This window comes from Jaculus jaculus, chromosome 14, assembly GCF_020740685.1.
Source record: "Jaculus jaculus isolate mJacJac1 chromosome 14, mJacJac1.mat.Y.cur, whole genome shotgun sequence".
NCBI lineage: Eukaryota > Metazoa > Chordata > Mammalia > Rodentia > Dipodidae > Jaculus > Jaculus jaculus.
Window position 1 is genome coordinate 53,268,662 of NC_059115.1, and position 20,027 is coordinate 53,288,688.

A 20,027-nucleotide genomic window follows, 5' to 3' on the forward strand; every position below is an offset into this window, starting at 1 on the left:
AGCTCTATTTTACACACTTCTAAATATGTGTAAATATTTCATATGCATACCACTATTCATAAATGTATAAACATGTGATTGTGTGGATGTGGTTAGACATAATTTTCCTATTGACAAAATGGGATTGAACCATTTGACAAAATTTGGTTTCTCTAAATTTTATGAAGTAGTGCTATTATTTGGCATAAAATTTAGACTTTATATATATTATGAATACAGAACCTCATTCATTTTTTAAAATACTTTACTTCTTTGCAAATAAAGAGATACAGATAAGGGGAGAGAGAGAGAGAGTGGGAGAGAGAGAGAGAATGTGGGCACATCAGGGTCTTTAGCGACTGTGAACGAACTCCAGATGCATGCACCACTTTGTGTATCTGGTTTTATATGGGTACTGGGGAATCGAACCTGGTAGTTAGGCTTTGCAGGCAAGTGCCTTAACCACTGAGCAATCTCTCCTAGTCAAGATTCTCATTCTTTAATGACTACACAGTTGTATATAGCATAGATTTACTGTAACTCCCCCTTATTGATGAACATTAAGTTGTCATCATTTTTGTAGTAAACATCCTTGTAAACCCTGTTATGTATTTAGTGTTAATGTTTCCATTTAGTTAAAATTCATAGAAAAGAGATTAGGGGGTCAATAATTGGTATTCAAAATTGATAGTCATTGCTAAAATTTCCCTCCAAAGAGTTATGATAGTTATCTCTTACCTAGTGGACTCACTGAACTTGTAAAAATGTTCAAATTAATGTCAAATATGTGACTTCATTTTTATTAGCATTTTAATCTGCAGTAAAGTCTACACACAGCTATTTCCCCCTTTTTTGTTTTTCCTCCCCCACTTATAGGCATTTTAAATATTTCTTTTACATATATTAAGAACATAAGTGTTTTGTTTCCATAAACAATTTTTAAAAATTTAAGAAAACTATTTTGTATTTTTTCTTCTTCTTCTTCTTCTTTTTTTTTTTGGTTTTTCGAGGTAGGGTCTCACTCTGGTCCAGGCTGACTTGGAATTAACTCTGTAGCATCAGGGTGGCCTTGAACTCATGGCAATCCTCCTACCTCTGCCTCCCGAGTGCTGGGATTAAAGGCGTGCGCCACCACGCTCAGCTAGAAAACTGTTTTGTATTTTTAATGTTTTAATGTTTTTCCTTCCTTCTTGATGTCCCTAAATTTCATCTCTTATTATTTCCTGATTTTAAAAAATTTTTTGTTTATTTGTATTTATTTATTTGAGAGTGACAGACACAGAGAGAAAGAAGCAGATATATATACATAGAGAGAGAGAATGGGCATGCCAGGGCCTCCAGCCACCACAAACGAACTCCAGATGCGTGTGCCCCCTTGTGCATCTGGTTAACATGGGTACTGGGGAATCGAGCCTTGAACCGGGGTCCTTAGGCTACACAGGCAAGTGTTTAACCACTGAGCCATCTTTCCAGCCCGATTTTTTTAAAAAAGAGAATGCTAGTTCTCTAATTTTTTATTTTTAAAAAATATATTTATTTATTTGAGAGAGAGAAAGAGGGAGAGAAGGAGGGCGGGAGGGAGGGAGGGAGAGAGAGAGAGAGAGACAGAGAATGGGCATGGCAGGGCCTCCAGCCACTGCGAGGGAACTCCAGATGCATGTGCCCCCTTGTGTGTCTGATTTATGTGGGTCCTGGAGAGTCAAACAGGGATCCTTTGGCTTTGCAGGCAAACACCTTAACTGCTAAGCCATCTCTCCAGTCTTCCTTTTAAATAAGTATTTATTTATTTGAGAGAAACAGAAAAGGTCACACAGAGAGAGTGAATATGGGCAAGCCAAGGCCTTTTGCCACTGCCAATGACTTTAGATATATGCACCACTTTGTGTATTTGACTTTTACGTGGGTATTGGGGAAATGAACCCAGGCCATCAGGCTTTGCAAGGAAGTTCATTTAACCACTGAACCATTTCTCCAATCCATGTTCTCTAATCTACTCTTCATTCTTAAATAAAATATGGAGACATACATGTGTTCACACATATATAAATATCAATTGTGTGTTTAACATGTTATTGTGGTATTTATTTATTTATTTATTTTTACTTATTTGAGAGAAAGAGAAAGAGAAAGAAAAAGAAGGAGAGACAGAGAGAGAGAGAGGGAGGGAGGGAGGGAAGGAGAGAGAGACATGCAGATAAGAGAATGGGCACTGCAAGGCTTCCAGCTGCTGCAAACTCCAGATGCATGTGCCACCTTGTGCAGCTGGCCCACATAGGTCTGGGGGAATTGAACCTAGGTCTTTTGGCTTTGCAGAAGAGGGCCTTAACCACTAAGCCATCTCTCCAGCCCATGTTATTGTATTTTTAGGTTCTAATCTTACTGTTTGGGTTTTCTTTACAGTTGGTTCTCTGCTGAGACTTTCTTTCCTGAAATTTTCTTTTTTCAAAAAATATTTTTCATTATTCATTTATTTATGAGGGAGGGAGAGAATATGGGTATGCCAGGGCCTCTAGCCACTGCAAAAGAACTCCAGATGCATGTGCTACCATGCGTATCTGGCTTATGTAGATTCTGGGGAGTTGAACCTGGGTCCTTTGGCTTTGTAGGCAAGTGTCTTAGTAGCTAAGCTATCTCTCCAGCCCTTCTTTTAAAAATATTTTATATTTATTTATTTGAGAGAGGGGGAAAAGAATCAGGGAGAGAGAGATCAATTCTTTTCTATGTCTGTACCTTCTTTTCAATGTCTATCTTCCATTTTCCAGTTACAGATTCATTTATATGAGATATCAAGTTTCTCACAGACATCATGGCTGTCACTTGTTTTATTAAAACTTATTAAAAGGCTGGAGAGGTGGCTTAGAAGTTAAGTGCTTGCCTGTGAAGCCTAAGAATCCCAGTTTGAGGCTCGATTCCCCAGGTCCCACGTAAGCCAGATGCACAAGGGAGTGCATGCATCTGGAGTTCGTTTGCAGTGGCTGGAGGCCCTGGTGCGCCCATTCTCTCTCTATCTGCCTCTTTATCTCTGTCTTTTGTTCTCAAATAAATAAAATTAAACAATTTTTTAAAAGTTATTAAAATTTGTCTTATTAAATTCCTTGAGAGTTTCAATTTGAATTTTCTTCTATTTTCCAAAAGAATATCCTTATGTTTTATTTCATTTACATTTTGTATATTACATCCTTTTTCTATTTTTAATATGAATTTCTTTCTTACTTATGAGAACATTTTCTGGTTCATTCATTCTCAAACTTATGTATTTCCTTCCTCCCTCCCTCCCTCCCTTCTTTCCCTTCCTCCCTTTCTTTAGTGGGGGAGCTGGGGATTGAACTTAGGATCTTGTGAATGCTAAGTAAACAGTCTTCCACTGAGCTACACCCTAAGTCCCAACGAACAATTGTGTTAGAGCCTTAAAAATAGTATAGCTGGGCTAGAGGGATGGCTTAGCAGTGAAGGTGTTTGCCTGCAAAGCCAAAGGACCCAGGCTCCATTCCCCAGGACCCTCGTTAGCCAGATGCACAAGGGGGTGTACATGTCTGGAGTTCATCTGCAGTGGCAGGAGGCCCTGGCATGCCCATTCTCTCTCCCTCTTTCTTTCTCTGTCAAGTAAATAAATTAAAAATAAAATATTTAAAGAAATCGTATAGCTGGCTGGGTCTATAGCTCAGTAGTACAGTGCTTATCTAGTATGCATAAGGCACTAGGTTCAATGATCAGAACCACAAAACAAAATGTACAGGAAATCTTCACACAGCTCCATGTTTGGCTAGTACCTCTGTTTCATTCCATTAGCACTTAGAGAGGGCTGGGTGCTCACTGCAGACATTAGTTGAAGGTAGCTTTGAACTTTTTTTTTTTAAATTTTGTTTATTTATTTATTAGAGAGCGGCAGACACAGAGAGAAAGACAGATAGAGGGAGAGAGAGAACAGGCGCGCCAGGGCTTCCAGCCTCTGCAAACGAACTCCAGATGCGTGCGCCCCCCTTGTGCATCTGGCTAACGTGGGACCTGGGGAACCGAGCCTCGAACTGGGATCCTTAGGCTTCACAGGCAAGCACTTAACCGCTAAGCCATCTCTCCAGCCCAGCTTTGAACTTTTGATCTTCCTGTCTCTACCTTCTAAGTCTTGGGATTACATATGCACGTCACCATGCCCAGCTTGGCCTAGACCCAAGGGATTTGCTTCTGGTGTTCCTTCCAAATATGTTAAGATTACGGGTCTGGGGACATTTCAGCAAGCTGGAAAACCAGCTGTTTTTCTTAAGTTGCTCTACATGGTGGAAGCCCTTGGGGAGCAGAATGCTTCCTTACTGCAGGAAGTAAGGAAGAAATGAGAAATGAGATGGAAATGATGATGCCTCTCGGTTCATTGTTTTATGGGCCAGGAGATCATGGGGCAGCATACTTACTTCTGGCCACATCTGTAAAATTGTTTTTTCTTTCTTTCTTTTGTTTTGTTTTTTTCAAGGTAGGGTCTCACTTTTAGCTCAGGCTGACCTGGAATTCTCTATGTGTCTCAGGGTCCTTGAACTCATGGTGATCCTCCTACCTCTGCCTCCTGAGAGCTGGGATTAAAGGTGTGTGCCGCTACGCCCGGTGTGAAATTGTTTTTTTCTTTATACTTCCTGCCTTACTAGTTAGAAAAACATCAAATGAAGTTGCTTGCCTGCAAAGCCTAAAGACCCGGGTTCAAGTCCTCAGTACCCATGTAAAGCCATATGCACAAAGTCGCACATGCATCTGGAATTCATCTGCAGTTGGCTAGAGGCCCTGGCGTGCCCATTTCCGCTGGCTCTCTTTCGTTCTCTTGCAAATAAATAAATAAATAAATAAATAAATAAATAAAATATTTTCAAAAATTAAAAAAATGAAAACCATCAGATGAGTAGGAAGAAAGTAGGATGAGCTCAGAGTTTGAAGGCATTTTCTTCAATCCTGCCTCTGTGGAGGTGGAGGAGCCTCCCGCGACCACTTCTGTCCTTCCCAAGCCTTCTCCTGACTTCCGCCCTGGGTTCTAAGGGGCGTTCGGTAGGTAGTGGTGGTGTATTCAATAGTGTTTCCAACTGCAGCAATGCTTTATGCCCAAGTCTGGAGATGGCAGTCTCAATTGTATCACACTGGCTGACGCTTTGAATCTTGTACAAGATTGGAGCCTTGGCCTTGGCTGGTATAGATGATTCCATTTTTAGGTGTTTACAATAAGTTAACAATTTGGAATAAATTAAAACTCAGTGGCTCACATTGAAAAGTATGAGTGTCAAATATATTAAAAAGTCTTTTCCTTTTATTTGTTCTCTTTCTTTTATTTATTATTATTATTATTATTTTGAGGCAAGGTCTCACTGTAGCCCAGATTGACCTGGAACTCACCTCTGCAACTCAGATAGACCTCAAACTCATGGTGTTCATTCTACCTCAGCTTTCTGAGTATTGGAATTCAAGGCATGTGCTACCACACCTGGCTCATGACTTTTTTTTTAAATAGTTTATTTTATTTTATTTTTTGTTTTTTTGAGGTAGGTTCTCATTCTAGCCCAGGCTGACCTGAAATTCACTAGGTAGTCTCAGGTGGCCTTGAACACACAGTGATCCTCCTACCTCTGCCTCCTGAGTGCTGGGATTAAAGGTGTGAGCCACCACACCTGGCTTATTTATTTTTATTTTTATTTATTTATTTGAGAGAGACACAGAAATAGGCAGCTAGAAAGAGAGAGAGAGATGGAATGGGCACACCAGGGCCTCCAACCACTGCAAACAAACTCCAGATGCATGAGCCCCCTTGTACATCTGGCTTACATGGGTCCTGGGGAGTCGAACCTAGGTCCTTTGGCTTTGCAGGCAATTGCCTTAACTGCTAAGCCATCTCTCCAGCCCCACAGCATTTTTTAAAAAGTCATTTTTATTTGCTAACATCCTGACCAAATACAACACCTGAGCACATATCCTATGCAAGATATAAGAAAACCAAGTTAATAAACTCAAGCTCAGTTCTCTGCCTAAAGGCAAGGTAGGGAAAGCAGTAAGTTTGTCAAGGACCTTGAAAGACAAACTCGTCTACTGAAAAGTCTTGAATTTCAAGAAGGCTCATAGGCCATGGCATAAGCATCATCACTCAAACCCTGCCAGTCAGTCCCAAGATCACTTCAGGCCCACATGAATGAGACAGACACAAAGCTTGTCCAAGCCAGCGTGGCGGCTGGGAGAGGGTATCTCAGGAACACAGGAGAAACACCTGAATCTGGCTAGGCTCTCTCTCCACGCTCAGAAAATTCAAGACATCAACCAGTTTTCTCTTGAATAATAAAAAAAAAAAAAAAAAAAAAATGGAGGAAAGAGAATTTTCCTGCAGGTCTAAGTGAAGAGGGACAGATCACATGAGCAACAAGACTCCTTCCTGGGAACGCTAAATCCGATTCAGCTCGTGCGCTCCATTCTTTCAGGCTACAGGAAGCCAGACATCAATTGCCACGAACCAACCCAAAAAACCCCAACTCCGGCGAAAGGAACACAGACACATGCTGAGGCAGCTTTTTAGAGAAACATGCTTTCCATTCTGATCTTAGGTGTCTTTTTGGCTCCAACTAGCTTGGTGGCAGGTGGATCTGAGCAAGTCTATGTTATCCCAAGTACTGTTCAGATGACCACAGGAGAAGATCATTCATTACTAAGATATTCCCCATCTTAGAACCCCACTAGAGGAAAGTAGGAGGCGCTGGCTGGGGAACCACTGTAGTCATCAGTGTTTATCAGAATGCTGGTAGCTGACCATCCTGTGTTCAAAGAAAACATTTTCAGACAGGACAGTGTGTTGTACTCCTGGGCGGGTGAATCACATACCTGTATTTTCACCACATTTTCTTCTTGTTCATTCAAGAACAATTTCCTAGCTTCAAACTCTTCCCTAAGGTGAGCGCCTGAGCTGGTGGCTTGAAAGCGGAGAAGCAGATCTTCTGAAGCACCCCACATCTTCTCACGGATGTAATCTCTTGTGATTTCCTCAATGATGTCCTGGCAAGAGATATTTCTTATGGTTACTCTTCACACATCAGGAGGTGACAGGAGCATACAGATTAGCTTCTGGAAACGGCACCGTTTAGAAAATGATATGGATTAACTGGTTTGGGCTTGGTAGAAAGACAGGGTTAACCAGAGCCAAGGGATGAACTGGCTTCGCTTCTTTCTAGCGACATTATTTTGGAATCCTCGGAGCATGGTGGAATGAGCTCAGGATCTGGAAGCATGGGTGGATGTGCGGATGGTGTTGGCAAGGACCAGAAGAGGCCTGAGCCCCACAGACTGCAAAAGGGCCAAGGATGACCACCTTAAGGGCCTGTGGCACCTCTCCCCTTCCTTGGGCTGCCCCAGGTGGGGGTGGGGTTGGGTACAGTAGTGCCCATGAGGTTCTCAGGGTCCTCCTCAGCCCCAAATGATGTCCTGAGACAAATACAATCTTTGGAGTACAGAGAGGGGGTAGGAGAGGAAAGGTAAGGGTCATCAAGGGCAGATGGGAAATTCAGAGAATTAAGAAAGAGGAAGGGGTTATGAGACGTTCTCATGTAAACTGTGACTGGGCTTACTTGCTCATGCTGACATTCATGCAAAGACTGGACTCATTTCTTTTTTAAATTTTTTAAAATATTTCATTTTAATTTATTTATTTTAGAGACAGAGAGAGGGAGGGAGGGAGGGAGGGAGGGAGGGAGAGAGAGAAAGAGAGAGAGAAAATGGGCACATCAGGGCCTCTAGCCACTGCAAATGAACTCCAGACACATGTGCCACCTTGTGCATCTGGCTAATGTGGGTAATGGGGAGTTGAACCTAAGTCCTTAGGCTTCTTAGGCAAGCACTTTAACTGCTTAAGCCATCTCTCCAGGCTGACTGGACTCACTTCTACAGTTGAGGATTCTTCTCCTGTGCCCTTGGAACCAAGAGCTGGTTAGTTTAATGGTGTGTAATCAACTTTAAAAGAGACATGTGCATCGAGAAGGCTCAGTAACTTTAATCTAATAGACTGATGTCCAACATGACAATACATTGTATCTGAGCATCTCTGATGCCAGATGAGCCATTTTTTATTCCGACTTTTTAGTCTTCAATGCTGTTTCTTCATTAATAGTTTACTATCTCTTTTCAGTCATGACACAGGCCTTTTTTTTTTTTCAAAGCACTAATAATCCAGTTCTTCAATATCCTTTGCCTAAGAACTTTGGTAATCTGAAATTAGTGAATAAACTATATTCTTCATTTTTTTTTGTCTTTTAGAAGTTTTGTCATTAAGCATTTTCAGATTCAGGCCACAATTTTTCTCTCATTTGTAGTAGATGTTGCCATTGACATAATGATTTTATACATCTATATTGGTGTGCTGTAATTTTTCTCCAAGATAGAATACAATTATTATCATAGTTTTCTCTTTAATCATTCATCAGCAATTCTCGTGTCTTTTGGGTTCAAGTTTTGGCCTCTTGCTCAAAGCAATCTTGGTGAACATTCTTTCAAGATATTTTCCCCTTGGAAGCATTACTCATTCTTAAATATATATTTGGGATAAACATATGTCTTTAAAAAGAAATTATTTATGGGGAGAGGCAGAGAAAGAGAGGAAGCATGGATGTGCCAAGGCTTTCTGCCACTGCAAATGAATCTGCCCATTTGTGCATCTGGCTTTGTGGGTCCTGGGGAAATTAAACCAGGCTTTACAAGCAAGAGCCTTTAACCACTGAACTATCTCTCCAACTCTAAATTTGTTTCTTGAGCTGCAAGTTGTGTTATAAATTTCAGAACAATGGGCACACGACATAACTTCAGGGATACTGGTGGCTATTTCAAAAAACAACAGCAGGAAAGTACAAAAGAGGCAAGCATGGTGGCACATGCCTTTCATCCCAGCACTCGGGAGGCAGAGGAGGATTGCCAAAAGTTCGAGGCCACCCTGAGAATACATAGTGAGTTCTAGGTAGCCTGAGCTAGAGTGAGGCCCTACCTCGACACCCCCCCCCAAAAAAAAAAGCAGAAAAAATACACTGGAACTTGGGATAACAATGGGATAAACCCATGTGTATTACTGATGCATTCTGAACAGGCTGTTGAATTGCTACAAGTTATTGTATCCACTCTGTTGTCTTAGTTTTTCTACCTAGAAAAAAAAAAAGGTGACAACATATGTACTCTTAGAGACTCTTAGAGGACGATTTTAGAGATCAACCTGTATGAGAGGGCATTGGCAAAGAAAATTTTACACAAGCAACGGGCACCTGCCTATTCCTGTCCTTTCAGACCACCCTGCTTAGAGTGCTATTCTCTGGGGATTTGTGGCGCACAAGGAAGATCACTTCTGGCCAGAACTTGCTTCAGAATCTCACTGTAGTACAGAGGTTGATTCCAGCCATTTCTGATGTCACTCTCTCCTGTTATTCAATGCCCTACCAGCAACTTTCCACAAAAGAAAAAAGGCCATTCTGGAAGTAGTCACCTCACCATCTGTTTAAGGTCTTTGCATTTCAGGAAATTTCTAGGATGCATCTAGTTCTTTATTTCCATATTCTAAAAACAAAAAAAAAAAACAAAACCCCACAACACCCAACATTCATTCAGATCTAGTAAAGCTGTAACCACAGAGAGGTCAGTCCCCTGACAAGCTGTTCCTCACAGAAAGGAAGAACTAAAAACACAGAATGAGATGAAATAACTTAGAATGAATACCTCCGAGAGCACTTTGGACTGACTTTCTCTGCAGCCAGCTCCACTCTTGTTATCTCTTAAGTTCTCAGGTCTGAGTTCCTGAAAGCTCCTGAATGTCTGGAAAGTGTTCGACTAAGATGAACTAAGCAGATGCCCTGAGAGACTCAGGATAGTGTTTCCTACAATGGGAAAAGGTCATTCTTTTCTTTTCTTTCTTTCTTTCTTTCTTTTTGCTTTTTCCAAGTAGGGTCTCACTGTAGCCCAGGCTGACCTGGACTTCACTCTGTAGTCTCAGGGTGGCCTTGAACTCACAGCAATTCTCCCACCTCTGCCTCCCCAGTGCTGGGATTAAAGGTGTGCACCACTATGCCCAGCAGAAATAATGTAAATACTTCTAAATGAGCTTCTTTTTCCTCTATTAATATAGTAAATGATCCAACAGCTAACAACATTTCATATTGATACCAAGGCACTGTTTCATTTCATTGTTCCTATCAAGGAGTTCAGATAGATACTATTTGTACCTACAGTTCTCTGGTTGAAAAGGGAAGGGAAAGAAAGAAGTAACTGTATTTTTACAAATATTTATTTGAGAGACAGTGGGGGAGAAAGAGGCAGATAGAGAGAGAATGGATGCGCAAGGGCCTCTGGCCACTGCAAATAAACTCCAGAAGCTTGTACCACTTTGTGCTTTTTGGCTGGGTACTGGAGAATCAAGCCTGGATCCTTTGGCTTTGCAGGCAAGTGCCTTAGCCACTAAGCTACCTCTCCAGCCAGAGGATTTATTATTATTATTTTTTTAATTTTTTATTTATTTATTTGAGAGCGACAGACACAGAGAGAAAGACAGATGGAGGGAGAGAGAGAATGGGTGCGCCAGGGCTTCCAGCCTTTGCAAACGAACTCCAGACGCGTGCGCCCCCTTGTGCATCTGGCTAACGTGGGACCTGGGGAACCAAGCCTTGAACTGGGGTCCTTAGGCTTCACAGGCAAGCGCTTAACCACTAAGCCATCTCTCCAGCCCCAGAGGAATTATTTTTGATAGTAAAATCCGGTTGACTGAAACTTTCAAATATGGGGCAAAGATTCATTAAAAGGGATCTTTAGAGGTTAAGAAAAATTCTGATTGACTGTATCATGTTTAAATTTTGGTCATTATAATAAAGTCATGCATAAAATAAAATCAAAAGTCATGCAGAATGCCAGGCACAGTGGTGCACACTTTTAATCCCAGCACTGGGGAGGCAGAGGATCACCGTGAGTTCCTGAGACTACATAGTGGATTCCAGGTCAGCCTGGGCTATAGTGAGACCCTACCTGAAAAAAAAAAAAAAAAAAAAGCCAACCAACAAAAGTCATGTGTAAAATATATTCGACTTGTTACCACTTAGTATTTGGACACTGGCATATACAAAGTCTGTGAGGTTTATATTAAAACAAGGAAAACATATTAAGACAACCATCTCAGAGAAGCAAACATTTAAAGTTCACTCATCCTGTTTTATGCTCCACCTCACTGCTCCTAAAACCACCTGGGAGATGGCTGAGATTATCTGTGACAGGGATGTTCTTTAACAGAACTTTGTGGGGGAAAACACACAGTATTTTGTATGAAGGTGTATTGTGTTGTTTACACCAAGAAGGAGAGGAAAGAAATAACATATTTAAATGTTGACATGAAATTATTACCAGCTGATTGCAACTTTGTTAAGGGTAATCTATCAGGTCAGATGACACGCAAAAGTTTTCTTCCCCCGTTCTGTTTGCGTTAGTTGCACCAATAAAGAGAACGCTATGAGACTTAGTGACAATGTCGTCGGCACTCAGCTGCATGAAGACCATTTCCTGTCCAGCCTGAATCAAGTGGTCCCCTGCATCACTTCCATACTGAGCAACAGAAGGGCAGACAAGCATTCCCTCTCCATCAAACATCGGTTTCCTACCTCAATTTCTTTCTCCGTGAGCCATGATTCTTTAGGCAAGCCTGATTCGGGTGGAATCCACGAACACTCTTTAGAGTCGACATTGTAATAGTAATTATATTTATCCTGCACGTTGAATTTGAGCCAGGAGCCTTCACAAGACACTGAAGAAGAAGAGTTTGTTAAATTCCACAATGGAATGCACAACTCTTGCCCACTTCTAACATGAAGCAAAATATAACATAATATGCAAATGCCTTTAAGTAGCTAAGAGAAAAAAGCAAACAGATATGTACTATTCATATAGATCTCTGGTTAAAAAAGGATGGGAGTTAATAGACAAATCGGTTTTGATAACTAAAATTTGATAGACTAAGGCTGTAGAGATGGCCTAACGGTTAAGGCATTTGCCTGCAAAGCCAAGGGACCTCAGTTTGATTCCCCAGGACCCACGTTAGCCAGATGCACAGGTGGCACATGCATCTGGAGTTTGTTTTCAGTGGCTAGAGGCCCTGACATGCCCATTCTCTCTCTCTCTCTGTGTGTGTTTTTCTCTCTCTTAAATATTTAAAAAAATTTTTGATAGACTAGATTGTAATACATAAAATAATCTAACAACTATGCTTCCTCACCAATTAGTTGGCCTAAGTTATAGTCATAGAAATGACCTAGGGAATAAAACAAATTCTATGTCTTCAATGGCAGGTCCTTGTTAGGTCAATGGAAAGGAGGAAAGGCAAATGTCTGTTGTGAGCTCTGCGTTCCATTTTTACATGGGGATGACAAGAGCCCAAAATGGCCAAACAGAAGCAAAAACCAGGACTTTATATGTCATGTAGACATGCACACTGCCCATATTCCAGTGTGCAGGCTACTCTCCGCTCACAGTCTTCTAGAAGTGACTTGCAAGAACTGTAACCCATATTTCAAGGGTGGGTACAATGATTTGCATTGACTCACGGCAGAAGTGAGTCACCACGGACACCGCTTCACTCAGACTACAAAATGGGCACTGGAAAGGTCAACCCAGCAGAGAAGAAGAAAATCTCTGAGCCCGTACATGACTCCAAGTGCCCTACGCAACCACATAAAATGAAAAGACAAGCCACAAGAAAGACGCTCGGAGGACTGGATTTGGGTAGTGTGTGGTGTATTCGAGAAAAACGTATGGTAGTCGAGGCTTAAGTTGGTCAAGAAGAATGTTTTTATGAAATCATAGGCTAATATCATATTTGAATGTCTTTATTTTTATTTATTTATTTGAGAGAGAGAAAGGGAGGGGAGAGAGAGAGAGAATGGGCTTGCCAGGGTCTCCAGCCACTGCAAACAGACTCCAGTTGCATGCACCCCCCCTTGTGCATCTGGCTTATGTGGGTCCTGGAGAATTGAACCAGGATCCTTTGGCTTTGGAGGCAAATGCCTTAACCACTAAGCCATCTCTCCAGCCCAGGGACGTCTTTATTTTTGTTACACAGCAATGGTTTCTATTTCAGACCAGAGAACTAAGAACCAAAAGTAACAAAAAGTTCTGATTTAGACTGAACTAGGCCAAATGCTGCTCCATGACTCTAGACTCATTGTCTTTCTAGGTAAAGAGGAGTTCAAATGACTTTCTTCTGAGTATATTTAAATGCCTTTAAATAACTAAACAGAAGTAGCTTTAGATCAAGTCAATATGTGCTTGATTCTTTTTGGTTTTAAACGCTTCTTAAAGCCAGACATGGTGGCACATGCCTTTAATCCCAGCACTGGTGTGGCAGAGGTAGGAGGATAGCCATGAGTTCAAGGCCACCCTGAGACTACATAGTGAATACCAGAGCAGCTGGAGCTAGAGTGAGACCCTACCTCAGTGTGGTGGTTTGATTCAGGTGTCCCCCATAAACTTAGGTGTTCTGAATGCTAGGTTCCCAGCTGATGGATATTTGGGAATTAATGCCTCCTGGAGGGAGTGTATTGTTGGGGGTGGGCTTATGGGCTTTATAGCCAGTTTCCCCATGCCAGTGTTTGGCACACCCTCCTGCTGCTGTGGTCCATCTTATGTTGGCCAGGGGGTGATGTCCACCCTCTGCTCATGCCATCGTTTTCCCCTGCCATCGTGAAGCTTCCCCTCAAGCCTGTGAGCCAAAATAAACCTCTTTTTCCCAGAAGCTACTATTGGTTGGGTGATTTCTACCAGCAATGTGAACCAGACTGCAACACTCAGAAAACAAAAACAAATAAAAAATATAAGGCTACTTAACTATTTATTTGTCAAAATCTAGGAAGAAAGATGACTTTCTCTTCAAATGGGCAAACAGTTGTTCATCTGTTATTTTTTATCTTTTTTGTGTGTCTGCCTTTTTTTTTTAACTTAGTGTTTTCAAAGTTCATCCATGTTGTAGCATCTATCAGCTCTTTACTTCTTTATGTGGCTGATAATAGTCTATAGCATGGATATGCCAAATTTTGTCTATTTTTACTTGTTATCATGTTTACTACACAATAATGTACCATTTACCTCATAAATGACAGCAATTATTAATGTAAAGAGTGTGGATATTTTCTCAATAATGTCAGCAACCATAAACTGCCACTGAAATAATTAGTTTTCCATAAAAGTAAAAAAACTTTTCTTTGCCATAGATGATAAAAATTTCAGAATGTTGATGTGAAAGCAATACCCGTTTCAACGTTACGAAAACGTAATAGCATACCATATAAAACCATATTTCAAATGAGACTACTTTGTAGTGCCGTGGAAAAGCCTTACCGCCTTGAGATTTGCTTTCTTTGGCTTTCACGAGGGCATTGTAGTACCTGTCGGCACATTCAGGGAGTATGTCGTGTACATTATGAGTAGAAGACTTCAACACAGACAAGATATCTTCTGATTTTTTTCCATCCAAACACTGATTGACATCAACAACCAGCGTAACCCCTGAGTAATGAGAAAACAAAATCTCAGTAAATTATTATTTTATAAAATGTTTTCATTTATTAGAGAGACAGAGAGAGAGAGAATGGGCATGCCAGGGCCTCCAGCCACTGCAAACAAATTCCAGATGCATGTGCCACCTCGTGCATCTGGCTTATGTGGTTCCTGGGGAATGTAACCTGTGTCCTTTGGCTTTGCAGGCAAGTGCCTTAAGTAACCACTAAGCCATTATTCCAGTCCCAAATTTCTGTTATTATTATTATTTCTTAATAACATGTTCTGTGCTACAGACTCTGATAGTTTTTCCTTTATTTGTTTTATTTATTTGACAGAGAGAGGTAAATAGAGAGAGAGGAAGAATGGGCACACCAGGGCCTTCAGTCACTGTAAATATGCCTTAACCGCTAAGCGATCTCTCCAGCCCTCTGCTAATTATTATCTTCTACTTACTTCAAAGGTCCACGAATACAAAATTCAACCTTCTAGTAATGCACTGGTATTAAATCTTTGCCGTGTTTGAGAGTCTGGATCACATGAGCTCCAGCCAGTCACTAACTCCCCTGCCCATTTGGGTTGTAAGAACAAAGTTCTCTACAGGAGCGTAGTGTAGGGAGACTCCAGCACTTCCAGGTTAGGCTGTGTGGTCGGGCTTGTAAGTACACCAAGGGTAGACCTATATCCCCGATCTACATCATCAACTACTTCCTTTTAAAAAAATATTTTATTTTTATTTATTTATGTGAGGAGGGGGGCAACAGAGAGAGGGAGAGAGAGAGAATGGGCACACAGGGCCTCAGCCATTGCAAACAAACTCCAGATGCATGCGTCCCCTTATGTGTCTGGCATACATGGGTCCTGGGGCATCAAACCGAGCTCTTTTGGCTTTACAGGCAAATGCCTTAACTGCTAAGCCATCTCTTCAGCCCATCAATTACTTCTTGAGAACTGGCTTCATGAAGACTTTATTGTACAGTAAGCAAAATGCTATTAAAGCTGCGGAAATCCTATGATCCTCTTGTATTGTGCTAGTGTATTTGACAAGGTTGTCATAAAAAACTTAAACAAATGTTCAAGAAAGTCATAGTTAATAGATAAGTGCAACTGAGTCCAGAAACCTAGGTCTAGCTAAATTTAGATGTAATAAAGTCTTTAAAATTTTGCCTCTCCTTGTAAATAAAATCATACTAAATTCTTGGTTACTTAAAAAAAATTAACTTAATAAAATTCTCTATTATCCACTTTATTTTTAGGTAAGAATGTTCTGGCCTGACCACTGCTTTTATATCTTATAAACTCACTGAAGAATGTAGAAGAAATATTTAAAAAGATAAAAGATAAAAATATTTAAAATATTTTTTGATTTTCTTTTTTATAAAAGATTTTACATTAATTAATAATTAAAGACAGAGAGAGGGAGAGGGGGAGAGAGAGAGAGTGAGAGAGAATGGGTGCACCAGGGCCTCCAGCCACTGCAAACGAACTCCAGATGTGTGCGGCCCCTTGTGCATCTGGCTAACGTGGGACCAGAGAGGATCTAACTGGGGTCCTTAGGCTTCGTAGGCATGTGCCTTAAATGCTAAGCCATCTCCCCAGCCTTTTTTTGCTTGTTTTTTTCAAGGTAAGGTCTTACTCTAGCCCAGGTTGCTGGGATTAAAGGAATGTGTGACCACGCTCAGCTAAAATAGTTTCTAAGTTAAAAAAAAAAAAAAGATCTTGTGTATGATACATGCAACATGTGTGTGTGTTCATATGTGAGCGTGGGTGTGTCCGTGCCTCAGTTCACATCTGAGGGCAGCTTTCTGTGTCAGTCCTCATCTTCTCCCTTGTTCTGAGGCAGGACTTCTCATTCATCACCACGTTGGTTGGGCTCTCTGGCCTGAGGACTCGGGATTCTTCTTCTGCATCCGCATCTTTCCATAGGTGTGGTTTTTAGACCACGTGCCTCCATGCCCAGCTTTCGCTTGGGGCTGGAGTTCGAGCTCAGATCCTGACACTTGTACCACACACGCTTTACCCACAGTCATTTCCCCAGCCCTAGTTATTTTTTTCTCTCTTTCTCTCTCTCTTTCTTTCTATTCCTCTCTTCTTTTTTCTTCCTTCTCTCTCTTTTCTTTCTCTCTTTACTTTCTTTTTAAAAATATTTTTTTGTTTATTTTCATTTATTTATTTCTTTGAGAGTGACAGACAGAGAAAGAAAGAGGCAGAGAGAGAGAATGGGTGTGCCAGGGCCTCCAGCCACTGCAAACAAACTCCAGATGCGTGTGCACCCCCTTGTGCATCTGGCTAATGTGGGTCCTGGGGAATTGAGCCTCGAACCCGGGTCCTTAGGCTTCACAGGCAAGCGCTGAACCGCTAAGCCACCTCTCCAGCCCTCCTTTTCTTTCTTTTATTTACAGACACACCAAATTCTATCAAGTGTTAAGTGACACACTGCTGTCATCAAACTATCTTCCTGTGGACACAGTGTTATGGACAGTAGCATGGGGACGCATACACACAGCTGAGGACATAAGAAAGACAATTTGCTGTTTGTCACTTTGGCGCCGAGGTCACGGGGCTGCAGAGGTACTCTCACAGAGGCGGACCGATCGGCTAGCGTGCACCCCCGGCTTCGGAACTACAGATGCGGGCAGCAGTGAGTGAGCTTATCCACGCTGGCTGGGGGTCCGGCAAGCAGCCTCCTTTCCTGTTTTCCAGGAAAGCTCTGTGGGCTCCAGAGCTGATATATTATTAAGAGGTTTGTGGTCTCAGAGGACCAGAAGGAACTAGTAAGTGCCAAAGAATTTACACCAATCACATGTCAAGAGCTTTACTGAATTACCATGCCAAAAATGTAATTTTCCTTAAATGATGTATGCCAAGGGCACACTTTCTTGACTATAGTAATGCTTTCTGTAATTGAATACTGTTAAGTAAGGAGCTGGTCTACAGGTAAATTTCCAGTACCAATTCTCATCTTAACCTCACTGCTTCTCATAAAAATCTAGAACGTGCTTTGGAGAAGCCCTAGCCAACACATGTACTTCATTCGACTCACAGTCTGGGGTACACAGTAGGTGCTTAATGTTTGCTGAGAGAGACCAGAAGAGTTCTTCCTTTATGACACTCAAATTGCACTGAGCTGTAGAGAGTATTTCTTTTTTGAGGACATGGAATTTCTTTTTTTTTGAAGTGAGCCCAATAGACTGGCTTTTTTTTTTTTTTTTATGAGAGAGAGAATTGACACTCCAGGACCTCCAGGCACTGCAATTGAACTCCAGACATGTGAGCCACCTAGTGGGCATGTGTGACCTTGGGTGCTTGCATCACCTTGTGCATCTGGCTTATGTGGGACTTGGAGAGTTGAACATGGGTCCTTAGGCTTCGCAGGCACGCACCTTAACCTACAAGCCATCTCTCCAGCCCCAACAGGGAGTATTTGGACCTACTTGCTCTAGCACTAAATGGCCTCAAGCTTCTATGTGTTTTAGTAGGCTATCTGCTTCCTCCAATAGCAGGCAGGGATCGCTTCTTCCTGACACTTGTGTGCCTGCCCAAACCATTATTTTTAAAGTCTGAGGCTTCTCCTGTGTTCAGAGTTGGGGAAGGGAGGAAAACAGCCACACACACAAGAGCTACACTTACAGGCAGAATAGACAAGCTCAAGGGTCTGCCCTGTGGCTGTTCCAAGAAGGAAAGCAGGTCAGTTCCAATGTACAGCAACCTCTGCTCTGACCACTGGGGTGCCTACTTTGTGGGCTGTGGTTGAGTCCTACGTAGTAATGGATATCAGACAAATGACCTTCAGAAAGGTATATTTCTGCTGAAGGGAGATTAAAGTGACTTCCTGTAACTTCCTAAGAGATTCAAAGAAACTGTTTGTTTTACATCTTAAGCCACAAGCTACGTATGCGTTCTCACAAGCGAGCCAACACTGGGTCATGAGGGGAGGGGTTGAAAAAGCACAGATCTACATACAGTGTATCAACAGATAGTGGACGTTTCCGTGGTATTAGAATGTCATAACAAGAAGAGATCGGGGAGACATTATTTAATTCTCTTGAGGGTGGAATGATGGGAGGAAAAGGTTGAGAATGAATTCTAAGGCTGGGGAGATGGCTCAGTGTTTAAAGGTGCCTGCTTGCAAAGCCTGTTGGCCTGAGTTCAATTTCCCAGTACCCACATGGAGCCAGACACACAAAGTGGCACACACATCTGGAGTTCATTTGCAGTGGCAAAAGATACCCCTCCTTCACGCCCTCTCCCCTTGCAAACAGAGAGACAGACAGACAGATGATAGAGAAAGACTGTTCTAAGGAGTCAAGTGTACAGGAAATCTACTGGAAGCAAGCAAGATACTCCAGTGGGAATGAACATTGAGTGGGTCCAAATGAAGGACAGTTCCTCTGCCCTTTTCAGTCTGGCCTGTGGTGAAATATATGGGCCAACACACTTTTTTCAAATTATCTGGGATATCTGGACATGTAACCCATCTGTTTTAAGCCTTCAGGCAAAGGATGAAGAATGTTTTTAAAAGCTAAGGTCACAGTGGCTTGACACTACCTCTACAAGACCTGTTTAACAGGAAGGAAAAAATGGCATCAAAATAGAAGAAAAGCCAGGCGTGATGGCACACACCTTTAATCCCAGCACTCGGGAGGCAGAGGTAGGAGGGGCTTGGTGAGTTCAAGGCCAGCCTGAGACTCCAGAGTGAATTCCATCCAGGTCAGCCTGGGCTATGTGACACCAAAACTAGCTGGAAAGAAGAAGGTATTCACTAGAGGGGGGATTGGGGAGGGGGAGAGGTTGGGTGGTGGGAAATGAGGATCATGGTATATTGTTTATATTGATGGAAGTTATCAATAAAAAAATAGAAAAAGCAAGATTAAATTCCTGTTGGAAACTTAGGATATTCTCATTTTAATGTCTGAATATAGATAGCTTTAACTACAAAAAAAAAAAATCTCATGCTTTTGGTATATATTATAGAAGAAAGTGCAGCAACTCTTGGGAGTGTGGGAAAGGATGGAGGGCAGAGATAGAATTTCAGACATGCAGCAGAGAGTGCAAAATCATGCATATTTGAGAAACTTCTCATGTTCAAAGAACCATGAATCTCTCGGTGGAAAACAGAGTTGACGTTTGCAGGCCAAATGTAAGAAAAGCAATGAACAGAACACCTTCTAAGTTGGTTGGCTCTCCAAGAAAGAAGGCTGAGTGTCCATGTTACTTTAGGCTGAATACAGTCTCATTTCTTTTTAAAAAATATTTTATTTTTATTTATTTATTTATTTGACAGAGAAAGGGGAGAGAGAGCGAGAGTGAGAGAGAGACAGAGACAGAGACAGAGAATGGGCGCGCCATGGCCTCCAGCCACTGCAAACAAACTCCAGACACATGCGCCCCCTTGTGCATCTGGCTAACATGGGTCCTGGGGACTCGAACCTGGGTCCTTTAGCTTTCAGGCAAATGCCTTGACTGCTAAGCCATCCCTTCAGCCCCAGTCTCATTTCTTTAAATTATTTATTTGCTTTTATTTGAGAGCGACAGACACA

At 41.8% G+C, this 20,027-nt stretch overlaps 1 protein-coding gene across 1 annotated transcript in view; it reads right to left on the bottom strand.

Annotated features, from left to right (window-relative positions):
- Positions 1-20,027, bottom strand: part of Iqgap2 (IQ motif containing GTPase activating protein 2) — a 347,567-nt gene that overhangs the window by 61,008 nt on the left and 266,532 nt on the right. The window contains exons 15-17 of the mRNA XM_012952223.2: positions 14,329-14,496; positions 11,601-11,743; positions 6,814-6,984 (exon numbers count right to left, since the gene is read on the bottom strand). Coding sequence (XP_012807677.2) covers positions 6,814-6,984; positions 11,601-11,743; positions 14,329-14,496 — 482 coding nt within the window. The remainder of the gene's footprint in view (positions 1-6,813; positions 6,985-11,600; positions 11,744-14,328; positions 14,497-20,027) is intronic.